The sequence below is a fragment of the Manis javanica genome, chromosome 2, assembly GCF_040802235.1.
Source record: "Manis javanica isolate MJ-LG chromosome 2, MJ_LKY, whole genome shotgun sequence".
In the NCBI taxonomy this organism is placed as follows: Eukaryota; Metazoa; Chordata; class Mammalia; order Pholidota; family Manidae; genus Manis; species Manis javanica.
Window position 1 is genome coordinate 184,066,618 of NC_133157.1, and position 25,004 is coordinate 184,091,621.

Below are 25,004 nucleotides of genomic sequence, written 5' to 3' on the forward strand. Positions count from 1 at the left end.
TTGCTTAGCCTCCATGTGCTTGTTTTTATTCTCATTTTTTTCTTATAGTTGATTTCTAGTTTCATAGCATTGTGGTTAGAAAAGATGATTGATATGATTGCAGTCTTCTTAAATTCATTGAGACTTGCTTTGTCTCAATGTGTATTCTGGAGAATGTTCCTTGTGCTCTTGAAAAGATTGTACATACTCCATTGTTTCAGGATGTAATGTCCCTTATATATCTTTTAAGTCCAGGTGGTCTAATATGTCATTCAAAGCCTTGTGTACTTGTTCATTTTCTCTCCAGATGATCTATCCATTGATGTAATTGGGATGTTAAAAATCCCCAACTATTACTGTGTTACTGTCAGTCTCTCTTTATGTCTGTTCAAATTTGCTTTATGTATTTAGGTGCTCCTCTGTTGCATATGCAGATTATATACAGTTGTTAATGCCTTTTTGCTGGATTGAGCCCTGAATGTTTATGTAATGTTGTTCTTTGTCTTTTGTTGCAGCCTTTGTTGTAAGGTCTTTTTTGTCTGATGTAAGTACTGGTACTCCAACTTTTACTTCATTCGTATTTTCATAGAATATCTGTTTCCATGATTTCAGTTTCAGTCTGTGTGTGTCTGTAGGTCTAAAGTGAGTCTCTTCTAGGCAGGAATTAAATGGTCTTGTTCTGTCACCCATCCAGTCACCCTGTGTCTTTTGATTGTAACAGTCCATCTTCATTTGAAGAAATTATTGATAGGTATGTAGTTACTGTCATTTTGTTAAGTGTTCCCTGGTTGTTTTTATTGTTCTTCTTAGATCCTTTTTTCCTCTCTTGCTCTCCCCTCATGCATTATGACTTTCTTTAGTGTTATGTTTGGATTCAATTTTGTTGTTGGTTTTTTTTTTGTATCCCTTATAGATTTTTGGCTTGTTTTTACTATGGGGTTTTTATTTTTTACGTGACCTCCTACATTCATAGCAGTCTATGATAAGTTGATGGTCACTTAAGGTCAAACATTCTAGCAACATTACATTTTTTACTACCCGTCCTCCACATTTTATATATATGATGCCTTCTTTTACACCATTTAATTTAGTGACTCCCTTAACTAATTTTTAGATGTGATTATTATACTACTTTTGTCTTTTTGATCTTCACACTAGCTTTTAAGTGGCTGAGCTGCTGCCTCTGGTATATGTTTGCTATTACCAGTGAAATTTTTACTTTCATATTTTTCTTGCTTCTGGTTAAGGTCTTCTCTTTTCTTCTTAAAGAATACCCTTTAACATTTCTTGTAAGACGAGTTCAGTGGTGGTGAACTCTTTTAACCTATGTTTATCCGTGAAGTTCTTTATATCCTGTCCATTCTGAATGATAACATTGGTGGGTAGAGTATTCCTGGTTGGAGGTTTTTTCTCTTTCAGCACTTTGAGTATGTCATGCCACTCCTTTCTGGCCTGAACAGTTTTACTGAAAGCTAAATGAATGGCCTTATGTGGTAACTCTTTGCTTTTCCCTTGGTGCTTTTAAGATTCTCTCTTTGTCTGTGATTCTTTGGCATTTTAATTATAATGTGTCTTAAGATATAACTCCTTGGGTTCATCCTATTTGGAGCTCTCTGTGCCTCCTGGACATGGAAGACTGTTTCCTTCCTTAGGTTAGGAAAGTTTTCAGCTATTACTTCTTCAAATACATGTCTACTTTCTTTCTCTTCCTTCTGGGGCTCCTGTAAGTGACTGTTTGGATGTTTGATATTGTTCTGGATCTCCCTTAACATATCCTCATGTCATTTATTATTTTTCTTTCTGCTGTTAAAGTTGAGTGTTTACATTACTCTGTCTTCCAGATCACTGAAACATTCTTCTGCTCTGTTGTTGATTCCCTTTAGTGCATTTTGCACTTCATTTATTGTTTTCTTCTTCTCCATTTGGTTCTGTTTATATTTTCTATCTCTTTGTAGAGGTTATTACTGAGTTCCTCCACTCTTCTATAAAGTCTGGTGAGCATTTTTGTTATCATTAATGAATTCTTTATCCAGTTATTTGCTTAAGTGTGTTTTAATTAGTTTCTTTTTCTGCATTTTTGTCATGTTCTTTTGTTTCAAGAATATTCTTTTGTCTCCTCATTTTGTTTGACTCTCTGTGCTTTAGTCTATGAATTAGAAAGGACCAGCTCTCCCAATCTTGAAAGGTTGGCTCTCTATAGACAGGTTCCCTTGTATCTCTGTGTGCCTGGTGGTTTTGGCTCATAGGAGACCAAGTGAGCATGAGATGGTCTTTTTCTTGCTGCTAGGACTCTCTGGGCATGGTCCTGTGGTGGTATGGAAGTCCCATTGGAAGGGCTTTTGGGTGGAAAATGAGTGGGGTCTGTGCTGTGTGGGGATGGTGGTGAGCCAGCAACATGTTGGTGGCATACTCTTGGTACCAGCTGAGTACCCTGTGTCCCCTTACTTGTAGGCCAGTACATGCTGTGGACTACTCTGGGGAATTCAGGAATCCTTGCTGTTGGTCCTGCTGGCTGGGCAGTAACAGGCCCTGTGCACCCTCCCCAGTGTTCCTGTGTGTTCTCTGTGGAACTCTGGGTTTGTCAGAGTCTGGGTTTCCACTGGGGAGACAGTAGCAGGTCCTCTTCATACTTACTCATGTGCCTGTGTGCACTCTGGGCTACTCTGGGTACCCTGTTGGTGGGTTGGTTGCAGCACCATGCACACCCCCTTTCAGCCTAGGGATTTTTCTGTTAACACTGCTGGCTCTGTGCAGCAAGGACCGACTACTGAAGCTTAGGTGTGGCTATTTGATAACCAGGGCAGGTTCAGTTAGCTGCCTAGGCCAAGTCTGAAATTGCCATGTGACCCTGACCCCTTTTCCTGGCAACAGTAACATGTGCAGAAGGAATGCAAATAATGGCCAGCACCTCTGATTTCTAGTCCATTCTGGTAGGGCCACTTTCCCATGGCAGGTGCTTTCATTTTGAAAATTGTGTTCTTTCAGAGTTTTTTCCTGTGTCCCAGGGCAGGGATTCTGCTCTTGTCTCTCTCAGCAATATTCCCCCCCTCCACCATAGGTCACTGTGCTGGGGGTAGTATTCCTGTCATTATAGTGTCTTTCTTTCTCCTGTTGTTTTTTATGTGAATTTTCTATTCCTCATTGTATAGAAGGTATTAACATTGGTCTCAGTTCTTGTTCAGGATGAAATGCTCTGTGTATGGAGGTGTAGATTTGGCATGTGGGTGGGAGAAGGTGGGTTCCTACTCTCTCTACTCCACTTTCTTCCCAGAATCCTCTCAAAAGTTTTTAATTAATAATTCACTATCTTTATTTTTTATTGATCTATTCAGATTTTCTGCTTTTTCAGTCATTTTCATGAAATTGTGTCTTTCTATAAATTTGTCCTCATCTAAGTTACCTAACTTTGGGGGGACATATAGAGCTGTTCATAATACTGTCTTTTAATCCTTTATATATTTTTTAGAGTTGATAGTGCTATTCCTTCTTTAATTCCTGATTTTCCTAACCTCTGGGCTTCTCTTCTTTGAGTTTAGCTTAGCTAAGGAGTTGTCAGGTTGCTGATCTGTTCATAGAACCAACTTACAGTTTTCTTGTTTGGTTGGGGTTTTTGTTTTTTTCTGTTTCATTGATTTATGATCAAATCTTAATTTTTTTTCCCTACTTACTTTGTTGTAGTTTCATCTTATTTTTTTTTCTAATTTCTTAAGGAGAAACCTTAGGTTCTTGATTTTAGAAATAGGTTCTTATGTAATACAGGCATTAAATGCTATGAATTTTTCTTTAAGCATTACTTTAGCTGCATGCATCCCAGAAATTTTGTTTCCTTTTTATTTACTTCATAGTATTTTGTGATTTTCCATATGATTTCTTCTCTGATCCCTAAATTATTTAGAAGTGTGTTGTTTAACTTCCAAATATTTGAAAATTTCACAGATTTCTTTTAGTTGCTGTTTTCTATTCTAATTCCATTGTGTTCTAGAACATAGATTGTATGATTTTAGTCCTGTCAAATTTATCAGGACTTGCGTTGTGGTCTAGCCTGTGTTCTATTTGGAGAATGATCCATACGTGCTTGAATGGTGATTCTGTAGTAGTTGGGTGCAAAATCCTATATACATGTCAGTTAGGTTGAGTTGGTTGATATCATTGTTAAACTCTTGTGTAAACTTACTTACTCTCTGTCCGGTTATTCTATCATTTATTGAGAATGGAGTATTGGAATATTCAAGTCTTATTTAGTTATCCATTTTTTCTTTAAATGGATATTTTTGCTTTGACAGATTGTTGTATGCCTTTCTTTGACTTACACAGTACTTAAACATTTGCTTTGTTTTGTTGTTAAGTCAATTATGTCCAGCTTGTAGTTTGTTTTTGGGAGGAGAATTTGTTATCCTCCTCATTTGGCCATAACTACAAATCTCACCTGATAGCCCTTCTCTTATCAGTGCACTTCATAGGCTACTAGTTTTCTTCAGATTCAGCCTGGAAGTAGTTACATTTCATTATTTCCTCCTTTGGGCCACATTGAGTCAGACAACACAATGCATAGTGACTTATGCTTTAAAGAAATAGCCGTGAATGTTTTATATAGAACAAGAATATGAATATGGTGGGCACTTAAGAGTTTTAATTACTGTATAGTACATATACTGTGTATAATATGATATGTTTAATATATTCTTGTGGATTCTCAATTTCTTGAAATGAAGTACAGCCTTGGATCATACCAACTGTTTGACATCTGAGCTGCTTTTCTGAAGTACCTGACAATTTGTTGGAAAAATTTTTTCTGGCCCTTACTGATAATATTGTCACCTTTTTTATAATTCTTTTAATGTCTTTCCATTCTTTATAACAGCTATTATAAACTTTCATAACTTACCTCAACTTTATCCAATTATTTTACCTGCTCAATACATGACCTCCTATTAATTTAATGAAAACAGTGACATCTTCCCATCCAAACATGTACCCATTGTAGGGCTTTTGCACTTACTGTTCCCCTTCTCAAATACTTTTCTTCCAAATAAGGGCATGGCTCACAGCTTTGTAAAGTTTCATTTGATCAGAGTGATTTTACTGGCCTATCTGATCTGAAATGGCAGCACTATCGCCTGTCCCACTATCCTGCTTAATTGTTCTTTAAAGAACTTACCACCATTAGCACAATAATATTTTATTATTAGTTTATCTTCTTTCTTTCCACAACTAGAATGCAAGCTCTATGAGAACAGTGTTTGTATTGTTCACCACTGTATTGCTAGGTCCTAGAATGATATCTAGCATATAGTTTTTACCTCAGTAAATATTTGTTGGACAAGTGAATTTTTCTTAACTGAAAGCAGTCTTTAGTCTACTGCCAGTGTTGAACCCAGCCATTTTTACCTATTTGTCCCTCTCCCTCCCTCCCTCCTCTCATAAAACAAATATTTATTGACTACATAGTCTATGCTATACACTTTGTTTCTGAGGAACTTGCTTCATCAATTATAACCTTCTTATTTTATCCCTTGTTGGCTTATGAAATGTTAAAATTTCTTTACATCTTATTAAGCTAACAAAACAAACTTCTTAGTTACCAAAAACAGTAGAAACCTTTTAACCCTTGATGTTTTTGATTTCTTCTGGCAATTCTTTCCTGACTTCTGGGTAACCACTCTTTTTGGTTTGTTTTTTATGGATCATGTCCACTTCTGAATATCCTTCAAGGGCTCCTTTTCCTTTGCTTTTTCCTTAAATACAGATGTTCTTCCTATTTATAGGGTATTCTCATCTGTACCTATGCTTTAGCTCTCACCTTTTCACTGATAGTACAAGTCTATAATATTATCACATACCTGGCTTCTTTGTTCCTTTCTTATATGCCCAAATATCTGTTCAACCAAGACTGTCCATCATATGGCACTGAAAATATGATAGAATATTGTGTGGCAGAGTAGCAGGAATCTTTAATACCAAAAATGGCTCTATTTCTAATTTCACAGCTAGTTCCTGGTAACAACCGTCAGCTTTAGTATGTCTTTGAGTATGTCTTTGAAGTAGTTCACCTGAGCCCCAGAGCATTAAATCACAAGTCAGGCAGTAAGTTATGGATAAACATGATCTCAAGAACTCTGGTTTCCTTCCACCCAGTTCTCTTTTTAATGAGGTTTTCAGGAAGTAGAAATTAATTCAAGCTACATCATTTACAATTTGGAATCATTTCTTGAACTGAAAGAGCCCCAGGGCAATCCATAAACTTACTTTTCAAAAAAATTTTTTACTAATACCAAGTAATGATAAGAAGTAAAACTCATCAGGACTTTACTTTTTACCTTTTGCTTTACTCTTTATTCCTCCTTTCTTTTGTCACTAAGTTGGTTCTTTCTATAATGAAGTATTCCACTTCTGCTTATCAACAGAAAAGGCACGAAATGGGTAAAAACTGTATGTGAAAAGCTGAGCATTTAGGAATAATCATTTTCCCCCTAACACTAAGGGACAGGTAAAGCTAGGATTTTTATCTAGGTCTGTCTGATTTAAAATCTAGGCTCGTTTTGCTGTACCTGGCGTGTTACAGTTTCCTGATGTACTCAGTAAACCAATTAATAAACATAAATTGATATAGTCTTTCAGTAATAAAAAAGAAAATACAAATGTATGTCTTTCATTCCTAATGAGTACTCATTTATTAGAAGAGTTAAAGTTGCAAAGCTTTTTATATTAGTTAATCTTGACTTTCAACTAATGGCAGTAAACACTTCTTTTGTAGAAGTCTTGGGAAGGTTTTGTATTTTTCTCAAATTCACTAAAATTATAGGCACAATGTGTTGTGTTAAGAAAAAAGATTATATCTAATTATATCTAGTACTTTTGTCTTGCAGATGTTTATAACTTAATTTTTATTATAAATATGTATATAGCTGAAAATATTTTGAAAATGGGATAGGGTCTTAAACATCCTTCTAATCTGTTATTAAATTTTTGAGAACATGTTTATAAAATACATATTCAGTTATATAGCATAATAAAGGATAAATAGCTATTCAGTTATTTAAAAAAAGATAAAATAAGTAACAAGAAACAAAAAACAATTTTAAATAAGGATATTTATACCCTATAGTTTCAAGTTATAACCCACTTATCATATCACTGAACTGTGAGACTCAAAAACTATTTTATGTTAATGTTTCCTCAATTATTTAGGATTCTTTTTATTAGGTGAGATAAAGAGGACCATTTGTTTAGTTGTAAGTCATTTTAGAAAATAAGCGGAATTGTAATATTTTTGACAACCTATAGAAACTGAAGGTGTGTATTGCTAGATGACTGTATGACCCTAAATATGTCCTGCATTCTTACAATATTTACATCTTTTTTAAAATTGTGAAATGTTTACTAATACCTTAATTGCCTAAAGGACAGTGCTATTATTCTTTGAGTCCCCTTCTTGTTTTAAAATCAGTAATTGTTATGGTTTTGCATTGTTATAACTGAAATTATAAGTTTTAGACAATCTTAAAAACCAGTATTATTCTTTATGCAGCAATTAAATTTTTATTATTAACTTATTAAACCAGTAATATCTTTCAGAAGTGAATAGTAGTTTTCACAGTGAATTCTTGGGTTTCTAGATACAAACCTTTATTTAAAAAATTTAAAGTCAGTTATCCATTATTTTATCATGATTATTACATTTTGTACATGTAATACATTTCACATTTCTTAATACGAAACAGTATTTTTTTCCAGAATTAGAAACTTGGTTACAGAGCAAATAAAACTATAGGTTCCTCATTCTCATTTCCCTCTTTCTAGTCATCTCAGCTGTTCTTCTCTGCCAGGGAAATTGATTACACTTAATAGCATTTTTAATGCATTCATTCCTTGAAAGTACCCATTACTTAAAAACATAACTTCAAATTAAAAAACCTTTTATCTTAACTGCTTTTAAATCAATGAATACTAAATGGTTTGGGGAAACAATGTCAGCAGTGTTGGCTCATTTGTGCTTGTATACAGTATCTGTCTCCAAAGTGTTAAGCCTCATGGTAGTAAAATATTCCTGGTTACACTAATTCACATTTGAACTAAAAACCTGCCTGAGTCATACTGGATGTCCCATACTGTCCAGTTATATGTCCCATATTGGACATAAAGGGAAAAAATTAAGAAGGTGCTTTTTTGTTTCTAAACATATCTAATGACTATAAGATTACAAAAGCAAAGAAAACTGGGGAAGGTATCTCCAATACTGACCAACTTTCTTTCTGCATTTGCCACTTTGATGTTTGTGAAGTGATTCACATTGGCCCCAATTAACATACACAGTATAGAGGTGCATCTTAAGAAAGAGAAAGACTAACTCTCTTCTAGAACATTGATCCCTACCCCCCAAGATTAAAGCTCATAAATTAGAAGTATATGATAACCATCTGTATAATTAGTCACTGTTCACTAACCTCAACATTAATAAATTTTTTGATACATGTGTGTATATATGTATATACACATGTGTGTATATATAGAAAGACAGCAGTATATATAGTTGTTTATTTAGAATGTCTTCTTTTGTTATCTAAACCAGTCCTTTAACTTCTGCTTCTAGTGTTGTGTAAAAAGCAGCATGTGATAGAATGTGAGGGAATCCATATGCTAAAGATTTCCCTCCATTTTAATTAAATACTGTGTGTTGAAGTCCCCACTCCCTGTCGTTGACACATGTGGCACATAGTTTCACTAAATTTTCTTTATTCATTTTTTCCCAAATCTCTATCACATTCATTCTCACATTATTTTACATGAATTACATCAGTGTTTGCTTATCATTTTCTTGATAATTATTTTATTGGTATTTGTTTCTCTGTTGATAATACACAGGTTTCACGAATTCACACCGAAGTGGAATTCTCAATCTTCTTGATTTCTTTTTCTTTCTTCTTTTTCTTTAGACTATTTGTTTCAAAATTTATGAATTCTGCCAGCCGTAGTTTATCTAAAATTAAAGAACCATCTTATTGTATTAGGACTTTCCAATTAAAGTGAAAATACTAATGTTGAGGGTCTTAGAATAATACATGGTTCTGACCTGTCATGACTATCTGAGCATATTTTAGGGAGTCCTCAGAACATTAATAATATTGCCAGTGTTATAAATAGATAAGGTGTTTTTATTGCATTTTGTGTACATAATATATGTAGGTGTGGTAAGAGGAATACTTGTGCAGTTAATTATTTGTTTTGGTAATTTTTTTTTCCCCAGTGAGTAACTATGGGAACTTTTATCATTAGATGTTAATCTTTCATCTTCTAGGTAGGGTGTGCTTTTTAAAACAATGCATGCTAAATAAATGGACATAAAGGTATTACCTTAAAAGGTTCTACTTAAGACTTAAAAGATGATATATCCAATTTCAATTTATTGGTCTGATTCCAAAGAAGCAGCAGAGTCTGACATAGTACAAACATCATTTGGGATTTTTTAAATTTAATCAATTTGTATGTGGTACTCCTCATCCAACATAGTCACCAACTAGCATTTCTTGTATAACATTAAATTATAACACTATATATAGCTCACTACCAGTTATAAAATGTGTAACCTAAAATCATTCCAAAGTATTTTAAGACAAATTTTGGCAAACCCTTTATTTTGTAAATAGCATGAAACTTTGTGTAGGTTTTAAAATAGTTTTTGAATTAGTTACAGATGATTTAAAGTTTGTCATTCCTTCTTGGGGGCAAAATATTTTAAGTCTTAAAACCGGCAGAGTATCACAGTGCTGACCACATATTATTAGGCAGTTTGCTTTGTTCCCAGTCAGGTTATTGTGGACTATCCTGTAGCTAGATTTATTTTACTATCCAAGTCTCAATTTCAAAGTTTCTAATTTTAATTATATTAACTATAATTGGTCAAGACATTTTGAATGTTCAGACTTAAGAGAGTCTACCTTGTAGCATCCACTAAGTATCATCATTCAAATTCAAATGCATGTTTGGATTTCTTTAATGTGTATGTATATAGTACAATCTGTTTAGTAGTTCACTGTGTTTTTTTTTTTTACCATTGAAAAATAACATGAAAATAAAACTATGGTGTGATCCTGTTTCTAACTCGGTGTGGGCATGTCCAATAACAGAGGGGGATAAAAGACTTGAAGGAAATATAGCAATGTTAATAGTGCTTATTATGGGGAGTGGCAGTGTAGAAGGTGGGTTATGACTGGTTTTGGTTTTTTTTCTTTATATGTATTTTCCAAAGTATCATAAGTGAGATACTAGTACCTTTAATTAGAAAATATTTTCAACTTATAAAATAATTTATTTGAAAAGAAGTCTGTACTATACTATGTATATTGACAAATGCTAATAGAATTGCAAAGTCAAAAATAGAAGTCATAGGAACATATTTTTCATCAAATTGGGATCCTAGTAATAAATGTTCATAAATATCCTAATATGGAATAAATTTTAAAAATTTACTCCACAAAGCACTTTATCTATAGCCACAATAAAAAAGGTGGTGTTATGTCATGTTTATATTAATGAATTAACTCTGATAACTAAAGAAAAGAAAAAAGTATAAAAGAAGAAAAGAAAGTTGGCTTTTAATCCCGAATTTATGAGTATTAATTTTTTTATCAAGCATATTAAAAAAAGTAACATTATATATAAGAACCACCACAGTTGTGTCAAAATGCATCCTGGGTCTCACCACCAAAGTTTCTGATGAAGTAGGTCTAAGCAGAAACCAGGAAACTCTTATTTTATATAAACACCCACAAGTTTCTGGTGCAGGTGGTCTACAAGACCATTGTAGACTGTTTATTTTTTCCTCTCATTCCACAGCCACATCTGTGGTTACCATGCAGAGATTACTGCATTTTTCCTATTTTAACATATTTTCTATGGTCTTCAAGATATAGTGCATACATCCCCAGCACTTGCACAAAACAACACACTGGGATGAGGGAATTGGGAGTTAGAGCTTGTATTTATATTTTTATCTCATTTCCTTAATTTCTATTTCTTTGTGTTTTATAATATTGATAAAATAGTATGTTATAATAAATACAAATATAATTTTAAAATAACTTAAAGTGCATGTAAATTGTTTAGCATAATGATTGTTTTGCACAACCACTTTTTATGATGCTGTATTAAATATTTTATATCTCAAATACAGTTTAATAGCTTACTTTAAAGTGGCAATTAACTATATATTTGTATGTGTGCTTACCTACCCACTTTTGTCCCCAATATCAGGTGATGCTTTTCCTTGGACTATCAGCTTGCATCATTTCAGCTTATATACCCTTTTCGGAAAACAAGTGACACTTTGCTTAGTGGAACCTATGGGTTGTACCTCTACTCTGGCTGTCACATCTCAGAAACTACTTGTTACAGGACCTGATACAAGGCATTCATTTGTTGTCTGTCTCCATGTTGACCTAGAGTCACTTGAGATAAAATGCTCAAACCCTCAGGTTGGTATATTTGATTTATGAAAGGAAATTTAAAATAATGTGATTTAAGAACAATTGTTACCCATTTTGTTAAAGGGTTTCTCTTCTATTAAGTGTCCTAAATTATTTTTAATAGGGCCATCAAGATCAGAATGGTTAGATTAAGTATTGCTTTGAAGCTCTCTCAAGTTTTGTAATTTGAACTCTTCTAAAAATGTAATGGTTGCAGCATAAACGCATCTTTTAGCTGATGGAATGAAATCAGTTGCAGATGTAAAGGTTTTAAACTTAAAGCTGAAAAACTGCTTTACTGTCGGAATGGAAGAGGCTGTTGAAATGATTAAATGTAATTTTCAATCAGATTCTTACTCAGAATTTCTTTGGCTCCATATGTAATATTTTTTAAAAGCACTGTTTACTACTTTAAAAAGGCGTTTTTTTAGTCTCAGAACATTTTAGTTGTTATAGGCCAAATATGTATGCTGCAGTTTTACAATTTAATATGAACACAGATCTCCTGGGTTTATAAAAATTATTAATTGCATACAATTTAATACTTGTTTATTTGATTTCAAGCAGACTATAACACTTTCCACATAAACTGTCAGTGTTGAATACTATTTGAAATTATATTTTTAGAACAATACTTTTTAGAATATTACTAGATCTGACAGGTTAGTGTTGATACATCTGTGTTTATCCTAGCATTAAGTGGTTATAAACCAGTTTTTCAAGTTTATTTTTTAAATTGGGTCAAATATTCCATATTTTATAGAGCCTCCTTACTGATAGCATCCTCCTTTCTCTTCTTCCTGCCTCTTTCCTCCTACTGTACAATATATGGAGTGTGTGTGTATAGTTATTAAAAATATGTATTTGTGTATATATTCATTTTGAAAAGATTGGATCTAATATATTGGTGAGGCCTTATTATTGTAACACATAGAATTATGATGAGGCAGTTACATTAAGTGAACATTGTCATAACTTCTAAAAGCTCAAAGTCATTTCTTGCGTGATTGGTAGTAAATGCTTTTGAACACTAAATGTTCCAGTTTAGTGGCCATTTGCCATTCTCTTATGACCGACAGTGGTATAGAAGAACATAATTTTGAAATGACTTGCCCTCCTTAGCTTATTCTCTGAATGCTGCTGCTGCTGATGGTTGCTGAAGCTCATTTCCTGGAGGAAGGGAAACTATTATGGATTGAATTGTGTCCCACCCAAAAGATATTTTGAATTCCTAGCACCCCAGTATAAGGTATACTAACGGATGTGACCTCATCTGGTAATAGAGTCATTACAGAAGTTATCAGGTTAAAATCAGGTCATTATGGCGTGCCCTAATTCAGGGTGACTGGTATCCTTGTAAAAAGGGGGAGATTGGGACCCAGACACACACAGAGGGAAGTTGATGTGAAGATGGGTAGGGAGAGTGTCACGTGATGATGGAGGCAGAGACTGGGCTGATCTAGCAGCAAGTCAGAGAACACAAGGATTCCTGGCTACCACCAGAAGCAAGGGGGAGAGGCCCTGAAGCGTTCGTTCTACTTAGGCTTAAGGGGGAATGGTCCTACTAATGCCGCGATTAGGGATGTTAACCACCAAAACCACAAAACAACTAATTCCTGATGTTTTATGTCTGCCACCTAGTTTACTAGCTCTAGCAAACTGATTTTAGAAAAACAGATTCACTTTCTTTAGATCCTTTATCACAGTGTTAAAAAGAAAACCATAACAGATCCAGCTCTAGCATGGCAACAGAAGTCTACCTCAGCCCATCCACCCTACTGATTATTTCTATATATTCTGGAGAAAAATGCAAAAATTAACCACACAAATGATTGTTTCCAATTTGTTTTAAAATAATTGAATCGCAAAATATGCTTTAGAACAGCTATTATAATTTTTTCATGAGGTATAAAAATGAAAAAGGTAAGAATTCTCAATGGAAAAATAGAAAGTATAAAAAGAATCAAATGGAATTTCAGAACTTAAAATACAGTACCTGAAAAAAAATACCTTATTGGCTTGAAGGTGGCTTGTATATGATAAAAGAGTCACTGATCTTGAAGATAGAGCATAGAAATGACTGAATTTGAAAAAAAAAGAGAAAAAAGCATTATTGAAAAGGATCAGAGCCTCAGTGGCTGTGGGACAAAATACTCTAGTGTATGTGTGATCAGAATTCCAGAAGGTAAGGAGAAAAAGATGGGGACAGAAAAAATTGAACAAGTAATTGTAGAAGATCTCAAATTTTGCAGAAAGAAATAAGCTTTTATATATTCAAGTTCACCCAATTCTCAGCATGTTTATCATTAAGGATAAATGCAAAGAAAATCATGCTTGGGCACATTGTGATTACAATAACTAAAAACCAAAGGTATTTAAAAAAATCTTGAGAGCAGCTATGAGAAGACACATTATATATAGGCTTACGGTGATTTGAATGAGTGAACATTTCTCATTAAAAACCAAAGAAACAGAAGACATTGGAACAATATCTTTAAAGTACTAACAGAAAAAAACTGTCAAGCCAGTGAAGAAATCCTACAGAAATCAAATGAAATGAAGGCTGTGTAGGTGAAAGGAAACTAAGAGAATTTGCCATTAGCAGTTCTGTTTTACAGTTCGTGCTAAAAGAAGTTCAGGGTAAAGGAGAATGATACCAGATGAAAATTTGAATTTTGAGAAGTAAAGACAATCCAAGGAAATGGTAAATAGCTTGGTAATATTTTTCTATACATTAAAAAAATATGTATAACTGTTTATACTTATAAATATATAAGTTATATATATGTATTATACTTAGAATAACTGCTAAAAAGTGCAAAAATACAAAGAGATATAACCAAAGAGCCAATAGGTTAATTAAAATGAAATACTAAAAATATTAGATCAATTTAAAGTTAGGAAATGCTAAGAGTTACAAAAAACAGGATAGTAACAGGAAACAAAAAAAAAGTGGTAGGGCTGAGCCAACCTAATCAATTACTTGATTAAATATTAATGATGTTAGCTAGAAGTGTTTAGAACAGAAGATAGCAAACTAAGGCCTGCAGGCCATTTTGGCCACACCTATTTTTTATATGTTGTCTAAGGTTGCTGTAGGGTCACAACTGCAGACTTAAGTAGCAGCAGCAGAGAATGCAGTGATTCACAAAGCCTATTACACAGAAAAAGTTTACTGATCCCTGGTCTAACTACTACTATTAAAAGGCAAAGATTTATAAAGCAGGGGAAAAAGCAAATACTACTATATATTGCCTAAGAGAAACAATTGAAATAATGAAACAATATAAATAAATGCCTAGGGAAAAATATACACACAGATTAAAGGGTTGGACTTGGTTATTTTAATATTTTGAATAAAATAGACATAAAGAAAATTATTACCAGAGCTGAAGAAGGATATGAAACAAACTGAACAGAATTAAAGGAAAAAATAGCTAATTTTATTCAGTCATAGTAGGAAATTTTTATGCCATCTCTCTCAACAATTATAAAACATCGATGAAAAATAAATAATTGGAGATGTAGAAGATATGAAAAAAACAGTTAATACCACAGTCACAGTAGGAAATTTTTATAACATCTTTTTTAGCAAGTGATAAAACAGTTAGATAAAAATAAATCAGTATTTCAACATACAATCAACAATGTACATGACCTAACCATAGTCAAATTGCATTAGAAATCAATACTAAATTAGCTAGAAGAGTTCATACATATCTGGACATTAAACAACATTCTTTAAATAATCTGTGAGTCAAAGATAAAATCACTTGGATATTAGAAAATATTTTGGTTGAATGACGATAAAAGTGTATATAGCTAAAGTATGTTTAGTGGAAACATAATGTTAAACACATGGAAAGGAAGGGCAATCTTAAATCATCTGCTTAAGTTTCCACTTTAGGAAGCTAAGAAAACAAGGTAAACCCAAATTAAGCAAAAATGTTAAGAAAAAATAATAAAGATAAGAGTAGAGTTAACAGGAACGGTAAAAAAAGAGAAAATACAAATCACCAATATCAGGAATGAAGGGGGAGGTTATCACCACAGATCCTATAGACATTAAAAACGTAAGAGAATAATGATCAATTTTATGCCTACAAATGAAATAATTTAGATAAAATAGAAATTTTTATTGAAAAAACTGTACAAAGGAAGATACAGAAAAATAGAAAATATGAATATCTCTACATAAATTAAAGAAATTGAATGTGATATAAAAAATTTTCCCATAAAATTTCAGGCCCAGATGAATGAATTTTAATCACACATTAAAGGAAAAAAATATAAAATTTTCACAATTTTTTCTGTAAATAGAGAATGAAGGGTTCCTGCCCAACTTGTATTATGAAGCCAGTATAACACTATTCTCAAATCCTGAAAATGACTTTACGAAAGAAGGAATTAGAAATCAATATCTCTCATGAACATAGATGTAAAAATTCTTAAACAAATATTTGCAAAAAAATTTAACAATATTAAAAAAAAATGACCAACTAGGATTCATCTTAGACATGCAAATTTGTTTTAATATTAAAAAATCATGCAGTATAATCCACTAAATTAATAAATTAGTAAAGATCAGGATAATCTCAATAGGTGCATGTAAAACATTTGACAAAATTTAACACCCTTTTATGATGAAAATTCTCAGCAAATTTAAGGAACTTGAAAAAACTGATAAAGCACATGTATGAGAAACCAAATACTACTTAAGGGTAAAATACTGAATTATTTTCCTCAGAGATCAGGACAAAGCCTAGAAAGCCTACTTTCACTACTTGTTCTATATCATACTGGATGGCCTAGCCATTGCAATAAACCAAGCAAAATCAAGAAAAAGCATAAAGATAAGAAAAGAAGTGAAACTCTCCTTAGGACTAATAAGCTTATCAAGATTACAGGAGACAAGGTTAATGTATAAAAAAATTGTGTTTTCATGTACTGGCAGCAAGCAATTAGAACATATAATGAAATTAGTTCAAATTTCTTTGGTGCCAAGAAACATGAACAAAAGAAAAGGTGTCCAAGACCTCTTCCCCTAAAACCACTAAGCACTGATGAGAGAATTTAAAGACACCTCACTGGAAAGAAACACCCAATTATAGAATGGAAGACTCCGTATTGTTAAGGTGCAGTGCTCCCCAAATTGATCTTGATATTGGGCGTAATCAAGTTTAAAAACATTTTCTTTGAAAGATACATTAAGATAGCAGAAAGCCAGATACTTGGAGAAACTGTTCTCCAGAGTGTTTGAAGAGTCCTTTCTGCTTGATAACATGAAGATAAAGAACAACACATAAAATAACATGAAGACAAATAGTGGGGAAAAGATGTGAGCATACATTTATCACACAAGATGTGTGACTGGTGAAATGAGCACGTGAAAAGATGCTCAACACATTATTCAGCAGGGGGAAAACAAAATAAAACAGGAAGACATACCACTACACACCTATTAGATTGGCTAAAATAAAAAGGCTGAGTTTTGTGAACTAACTAGAACTCTCTGTATACTGCTAGTGGGAATGTAAAAATTACGTAACAACTTTGGACACAACTTGGAATTTCTGAAAAAGAACAACCTGCATGGACCATAGGGCCCAGCCATTCCTCCCTGTGTATTTTCTCAGATAAACAAAAATAATGCCCCTACAACGACCTTTACGTGGATGTATTTACCAGCTTTATTTGTGTAGCCGAAAACAGAATACAACCTAAATGGTCATCAATAATAAACAAATTATGGCCTACCCATACAATGTAACACTACTCAGCTCCAAAAAGGACTGAATTATTGATAAAATGCAGCAGTATGGATGAATATCACAATCATCATGCTGAGTGAAGGAAGCCAGACAAAAAAGGAGTACTTATTGCATAATTCCATTTATATAAAATATGCAAACTACTACATTGTGACAGAAAGAAAGCAGGTTCCTTATTGCCTGGAGGCAGGACAGGGCATGGGAGGAGGGAATGATCGGAAGGACAGATTACAAAGAGAGATGAGGAAACTTTGAAAATAATAGAAACAATTTTTTATTCATGGTTTATATTTAATAGTAGCTTAATCCTTATATAATAGACTGCTAACTGCTACCTGGGGTTGTCTATCAGAGACTTTATATTTTAGGGAATTATGAAAGATCATCATAGCTTTGGGAGGAAATGTCCTACTCTACACGTTCTGGATATCCATAGCCATCCTAGCTGAGAAGAAGTTGTTACCATTGTTGTTTTTCACCTGGGACTCCACTATTATTAATCTTTGAAATATTTTTTCTTTTACTTGGAGACACTTGATAGTATTGGGATTTTTATGGAATCTAAGTGTAATGAGGAGGCTCCAAACTAGACCTCTGGTAAATCTTCTTTAGATAGCCACCATGTTTGGAACTAAGCTCAGGTCTTGTTTAAATATAAACCAGTTCTAATTATTCATCACACAGATCAAGCATATGTTTGGCCTGGTAATTCCTTTTTTGTGGGCTCCCTCCTTTTCTCCTTTCCTCCATTACCTGGTTCCCAGGGCTTCTTTGCTGCTGCTCCCCAAATACCAAGGACCTTTTTTTGAGAATTAAACTAAGGCTGAATGAACCTCATGCCCCAAGAATCCCTTTCACCCAAAATGAAATAATACTTACCTATTACTTAATTCTACTTTATCTTCTTGGCAAGTCCTCATGAACCTACTTTTGTTAAGTTGTTATTGGATGCTATAATCAAAGTTAATCACAAGGTTGTTGGGAAGTTTCAGTGAGATGAGAATGGCAGAAAGAAGTGGAGAGGTGGAAGCCAGTAACCTTTCCAAGTCCATTTACACCCACTTGTTGCCTAAAATGAGAATACCGTGCCAGGAAATCCCCAAGGCTGATGCCTGCACAAAGGACACTGAGATATGTCCCAGAATGATTTTGGCCCATTCACATGATCATTAGATTGGGTCCCACCCCCATGGGTTTTTCTGTATGCATTATGGGTTAGAGTATGTGCAGAGCCAGAGCAGTTATATAATCTGATCCTGTCAATCAAGTAGTCACACCTTAACCCACCCCTTACACTTTACTGTAAAACCAACAAGTATTTGATAATAAGAATAAGCAGAATAAGCAGAACTGGTCCTGACCTCTCAGGCCACCCACTCTTTCTTCAAGAGAGTATAGCTAAATAAAACTGTCTTCTAAGCCTTCTTATTTTGCTGCATGTTCCTTGTCCCAGTACATCGAAGGAGGGGTGAGAAAGACTCCTCCCTGTAAGAGAAACACCTTGTCAGCTCTGAAATGCTACATGAATACCATTTTGTTAGTTTAGGTTGACTCTGATACAAAGTGTGAGAGCTTCTTTGTAAATTGGTGTGAATATCCCTTGTGGAATGTAATGGCATTCCTGATGGGATAGGAAGTCACAAAACAATATAGCACTTTGAAGAATCAATGTATACCTGAAGATTTGGTAAGAGATTATGACTTTTTTAATATCATTGTATGTCAGATTAATCTAAATTTTAATGATAAAACATGAAACTCCCCAAAAAATCTCTTTCTTATGAGAGGTATTTTTAACTTATGCTTCCAGACTCCCTCTGTGTTCTGTCAAAATTACAAGAATGATTTGATTTTTTTTTCCAAGTGAATTCAGCAAATATATTTTGAGTACTACAAATCCAGATACCTCATCCAGAAATGAGGGGAAAGAAGATAAGATAAACACACGAAGAAGGCCGTGTCTACATGCTTCATAATCTAACTGTTGAAAGCTACAGATAGAGAGCAAATCTTGAAAAGTATCATGAGAAAAATGACACATTGTATACCAAAGAACCAAGATTTGAGTATTAGCTTATTTCTCATATAAGAAACTATAGTGGTCAGAAGAGCGACATCTTTAAATTGTGGTAATAAATACATAAAGCCTTTCAAGCTAGAATTCAAAATTTGAAATAAAGTTATGAATGAAGAATAAATAAAGACATTTTCCGTAAAAGGATCTATCACCAATAGAACTGCATTACAAGAAATCCTACAGGAAGTCTTTCATGCTGAAGGGAAACGAAACCAGATGTCTGAGCATCATTTCAAATGTTTATTAGCCAGTCAGGTTGCTCTTTTATGAATTGATAATTCATATCATTTACCCAATTTTTCTATAAAATTTCTTAGCAATTTGAATTATTTGCCTTATACTCTATAATTACAAATACCTGTATCTATAATGCAGGTATGACTTTAAACTTCATGGCATCTTTTGCCCAAAGTCTAATCTTTCTTAATGAAATCTGTATATTTCTTTTTACTTTCTGGTATTCTACCTTATAAAAAGAGTATCATGGGCCCCTAAAATACAAATATCCATATGCATATAGACTCCTAAAATTTATTTTACTATTATTATTTTTTCTTTTAAGATTTATGATTCAAACCTTTTTTTTGAGTGGTTGCTCACTATTTCATCTGCTTTGTTTTCGTGAAGGACCGTACATCTTATCATTTTTTCTGCCATGGACTTCTTTGAAAATCTGATAAAAACTAGGATCCTTTTCCCCAGAACAATGTATATGCCCACTAAATTTTGCATGTACTGTTGCCATTCGGCGTCTGGGAAGGCTCTCCCTGTCCACCAGGTGAAAACCTCAATCTAGACTGGGGAGGATTCTTGATGCTGAGCAATAAAGAATTCTCGAGCAGGTCAGACAATAGTACGTAAGGAAAGAATTCATGAGAGCGAGAGTAGAAATGAATGGCAGCATCTCTGCAGGGGGCTGAGAGCAGGAAAATGCAGAGGTAAAGAGAGAAAGTTCGCTGAACATTTTCTTGGTTTAGAGCAGATTGCCTTGCCATCTGTTAAAGCCAGGGTCACTTGACATCCCGTGTCCGCTTGGATCTGCACTGCATGAGGGTTAGCCCCTACCACCCCAGGATTTGGGGAGCTGCGGAGCATGGGATGGAGTGAAATTATGTTCTGAGAACTCCCCAAAGAAGGGAGATTTTCAGGCCGGCTCCTGCAGCTGCAGTTTCCCAAACAATAGGAATTTGCAGGCCCGAATCTGAGCTCTCAGCAGCCCCTCCCTACTTCTCAGGAGTAAAGTGGAGACAGAGTGAAGACTTGGAAGTAGAATGAAATAGCAAAGAGACAAAATGCAATAATTTGAGGAGTGAGAAAACTTTATTTAAAAGTATGCATTTAAAGAAAGGAAAGTATGCACCTCAGAGAGGAGGTACACCAAAAGGCTGGGGATTCTGTCTTTTAAGGTTTTCAAGAATGGGGCAAAGGCCAGTGGGGGGTGTTGTTGGGCATAGGCTTGACTTGTGGTCTCATGATGTCTCTCTCCAGTGAAGGACAGTATGCCGTCATCCATAGTCAGTCCTCCAGATAATTCTGTAAGATAAGCTTAACACAAGGTATTTATTGATCTTGTTTCTCTCCAAGATAGTCGTTCCCTCAAGCACTGGGAACATATTAGTTAAGACTGTTTGCCCTGCCTTAAAATAGGGTGGGTTATTGTCTGATTACTAAAGAATATGTTAGAAATTTCTCTTACCTCCTGACTCTGGTTTTTAAAATGAAATTTTAGCCTTAAGATGGTGTCTCTCCTGTTCTTATTAATGCCATTTATATCTTGGCTTTTAAAAAAAATTAGTCGTGATGCTTGTCCTATGCCTCTGCCCTAACTCAGTACCATCAGAAGTTTGTGAACTTTTGACTGTAGCCAGTGTATAAGTTTCTTGATTCCATTTTAAGAAAATAATTCCTACTTAAATACCATTCTTTTGTTTATCTACTAGAGTGACATTTAATTTGGTTTATTATTGCTCAGATAGTTAGCTCTCAACTAGTTTATATACTTTAATGTAATATAATGCAAGCTCTATCTGTAGGGCAGGCCCAGAGCAAATTAGTTGTCATGTCAGACAGTGTAGTAGGTTTCTGGATCAACTATGGAGACCTGAACTACTATGTCAATTCCTAAAACTCATTGCCATTCAAGGGTCTAAGACACTACAAATATTTAACCTGGTTAAATAGTTTTGTTCTTGGGAATGTTTTCCATCAACTCTTGCCTTTATCTTAATTGTTTTACCGAAGTTACCCAATTCCCCTTAATGTTCCCCTTCAGACACTTGTCTCTCTGACCGTAAAAGTGTGCTCACTCTAAAATTAAATGATTTTGTAAATCCTCTTTTTAATGTAATAAAATTTCAGTTTACCTCAACCAACATATTCATATACTTTGTTTTCATATAATGCATTCTCAGGAACATAAACTTTTTTTTTTTAAGTACGTTGAACTAGAGAAAGATTGTGTTTGATGTTAATTTCCTATCCATTCATAGTTGTTGTTGATATGTTCAGTTTTCATCAAGGCAGTGGGATTTGGTCTTACTAAGAACACAAGCATTGAGCTCAGACAAAACTGGATTTGTATTCTGGTAACACTCACTTTTAAAAAATTTCTCAGAGCTCCTGATTTTCATTTTTACCTTTCTCACAAAGTTAGACTAAGTATAATGCTCTATTATGAAAAGGAGTGTTTTTCCTTTTTCTTTGCAAAAATTTGTTCTTTTGAAACTGAGTTTAATGATTAGTAACAACCTGAATACTAAACAAAGTAAGCTTTCTAGATTTGTATTCTCTTAGGGCTCTTTGCTGTTCAACAGAGACCAGTAATTGCTTGTTGAAATTGCATTCATGCTTGGTTTCTTTTGCCACTGTATGTCCATGGTTTTTCTTCTTTGTTTTTACATTTATGTTTACTCTCCTGACTCTTTCTTCTGATACCCTGCAAAACAAGTCCTTGCTCTCTCACTAGATGAGACTTTTCACTGTCCATACACCGTGTCTTGATCACTTCCTACACTTGACTATTGTTCTTGCTCTTCTTATGAACTGGAATGGCTTGTTGCACCCACCTAAATCCTGTCTGTTCTTCAGGAATGTATCTCCTTGAGCTTATCTCAGCCTGTCCAGTCCATTAACTCTCCTGTCTGATTGTTTGTAGATTAAATGAGAAAATTTATGTGAAATTAATTTTTAAACACCATAAAACCATCCCCACAATGAAGGTAATACATGAATCCACCATTCTTCAAAGTTTATTTGTGCCCCTTGTAATCATCCCTTTCATTCTTCCCTCCATCCCAGGCAACCACTAATTCTGTCATTATATATTAATTTTCCTTAGCTAGGATTCTGTATAAAAGGAATTATACAGTTGTATCTTCTCTCTCTCTCTCTTTTTTGCCTAGCTTCTTTCATTCAGCATGATTATTTTGAGGTTAATCCATGGTTTTGCATGAATCCATAGTTTATTTCTTTTTGTTGCTAAGTTTCATTCTTTTGTATGAGTACACTACAAATTATTTGTTCATTTATTGGTGAACATTTGAGATTTGGACTATTACAAGTAAAACTGTATATACATTTGTATACAGGGCTTTGGGTGTACGTAGACTTTAATTTTTCTTGGGGGAAACACTTAGGAGGCAAATGGCCAGATCATATGGTATGTACATGTCTTTATCAGAAACTGCTGAGCTGTGTTCTACATTTTGCATTCCCGTTGTTTCGGATTGAATTTGTTCTCCTTGATGTTGTTCCTGCCGCAGTGAAGAATTGAAAGGCAGAGACACAATAGCGAAGCATAGGGAAAGTTTTTTTATAGTACATTCCAAGGGGGGAGCATGTCGGAATCGTGGTGGACAAAGGTCTTGATCTGTTAGGTAGGAGGCCTATATATTGCATTTTGGCTAGGAAGCGGTTCTTTGATTGACAAGGTGGGTTTATTTGACAGGTCCACCTGTATAGCCATCCCTCTCAAGTGTGCTTGTCCTTTCCTATGATGAAGCATGTTTTGGCCAGTCCTTTGTTTTGTTCGATTTTGCCCACTTTGAGATGAGGTTGGGACCAGTTTGTTCTGGTCCTGATAGGCAAAGAAGCTACCTCCCTGCAAAGCCTTTGTTGTCTTCACGTGGGACTCCCTACCTGGGCAGAGTTTGGGCAGTTTTTCCTTGAACCTTCTCTTCCCCTTCCCTAGCTGCTCATGTCTGTCTTTCTACCAAACACCATCAGCAGTAAATGAGAATTTCAGTTGCTATACATCTTTTCAATACTTGGTATGGTTAGGCTTTTAAATTTTAGACATTTTAATAGGTGGGTAGTGGTAACTCATTGTGGCTGTAATTGACATACTTTTCAGTACAACCTTGATAGACAGAAGTTGAACATTTATCTTCCAATTTTTTTGCCTTATTTTTTTAAACCTCTGAATTCTGTGATAGTAAGTTTCTTCCTTGAAAACAAAATATGTTTAAAGTTTGTGCCAGTATTTGCTTGGCATGTTAAATACACTGTATATTTAGTTACATACACAATTATTTAAGAGTAACAGGTAAAGGAAATCAGAAGTAGTGATGAAAAAAGCATCAGTTTTCTTAGGTAAATAAGCCTTATGCCCTTAAAACTATTTAGAACCTGTTTTCCTTGGTTTATGTTTCCTTTGTCAGTTCTAATTGTTTTAGAAAAAGTAAAATGATCATTGTAAAAAATTTGACTTGTAACAAAATTGTTTCTTTGAGAGGGAATTTATTCGAAAGAATTTAAACTGAAGTTTTTCTGAGTTTATTGTAAGATCTCTAGCCATTAGATTTTTTTTAACTTAAAGAGCTATGACCTGAGATTTGAGCCTTTATCACACAAAAAAACAGGAGAAAACTGTAATGCAAGTACTGTTTTATATCAAATAAGGATTGACAACACTGTTTTTATGCATCTGCTCTGCCCACATAAGAAGCCAGCTTTATCATCTGGATGTGTCCTGGGGCTGAAACGTCTTATAAATATGAGAATTTTGCTTTTTTTCTTTAATGGCAAGCAGAATATGGTATCCAGCTGTGGATTTGCTTATATATTATGTTTGCATTTTTTCCCTTGGGCTTGTTTTATACAGTATATGGCAATATGTTGTCATACAAATTCCATGATTAATGCTTATTTATAAAATCTTGTGTAAATATCTTAGAACTTAGTCAAACAATGTGCAAGTTAAACAGTTTTTTTCTCTGAATATTGAAATGACAAATCTGAAGGGAATAGTAGGTTGGATAGTTTATGTTCTTTATCTATAGAAAAGTCTTATATGCAACATTTTCCTTTTACTGTTCTGTTAATGTGATTCTTTTTCACTTTATTTTGCTGGGCAAGAAATCCAGTTTCAGCTTTATACCTCAGAAAAATAGAATTTAAATGTGGAAAGCATTCCAAAATGAGAATGGCAACTATTTCATATATACCTAAATAATCATATTTGCTAGGATATATATGATTTCTGATTTTGTTCCTGAACTCTGTTTAAGAAGCATTCATTTGTGTTTGTTCTATTAGTGATATATTAAAAGTCTATCCAATAATAAACTGCTTTACTGACGTTAGTAATATTATTTTCCTATAAAATGCTAAGTTGCTTATAAACTAGCACAGTGTGAATATGTGGCAAGTTTCAAGTGTAAATAAATTCATTGTATCTAGTTCAATTTCAGAACATAACAAAATGCTTAAAATTGT

The 25,004-nt window shown here is 34.0% G+C and overlaps 1 protein-coding gene across 11 annotated transcripts in view; it reads left to right on the top strand.

The window, feature by feature from the left end:
- VPS13B (vacuolar protein sorting 13 homolog B) overlaps positions 1–25,004 on the top strand; it is an 861,603-nt gene that overhangs the window by 433,929 nt on the left and 402,670 nt on the right. For all 11 annotated transcript variants that reach the window (XR_012128333.1, XM_073229878.1, XM_073229881.1 and 8 more), the window contains one exon: positions 11,230–11,450. Coding sequence is in view for 10 of the 11 variants with exons in the window: in XM_073229878.1 (XP_073085979.1) it covers positions 11,230–11,450 (221 nt within the window). In the remaining variant the exon portion in view is untranslated. The remainder of the gene's footprint in view (positions 1–11,229; positions 11,451–25,004) is intronic.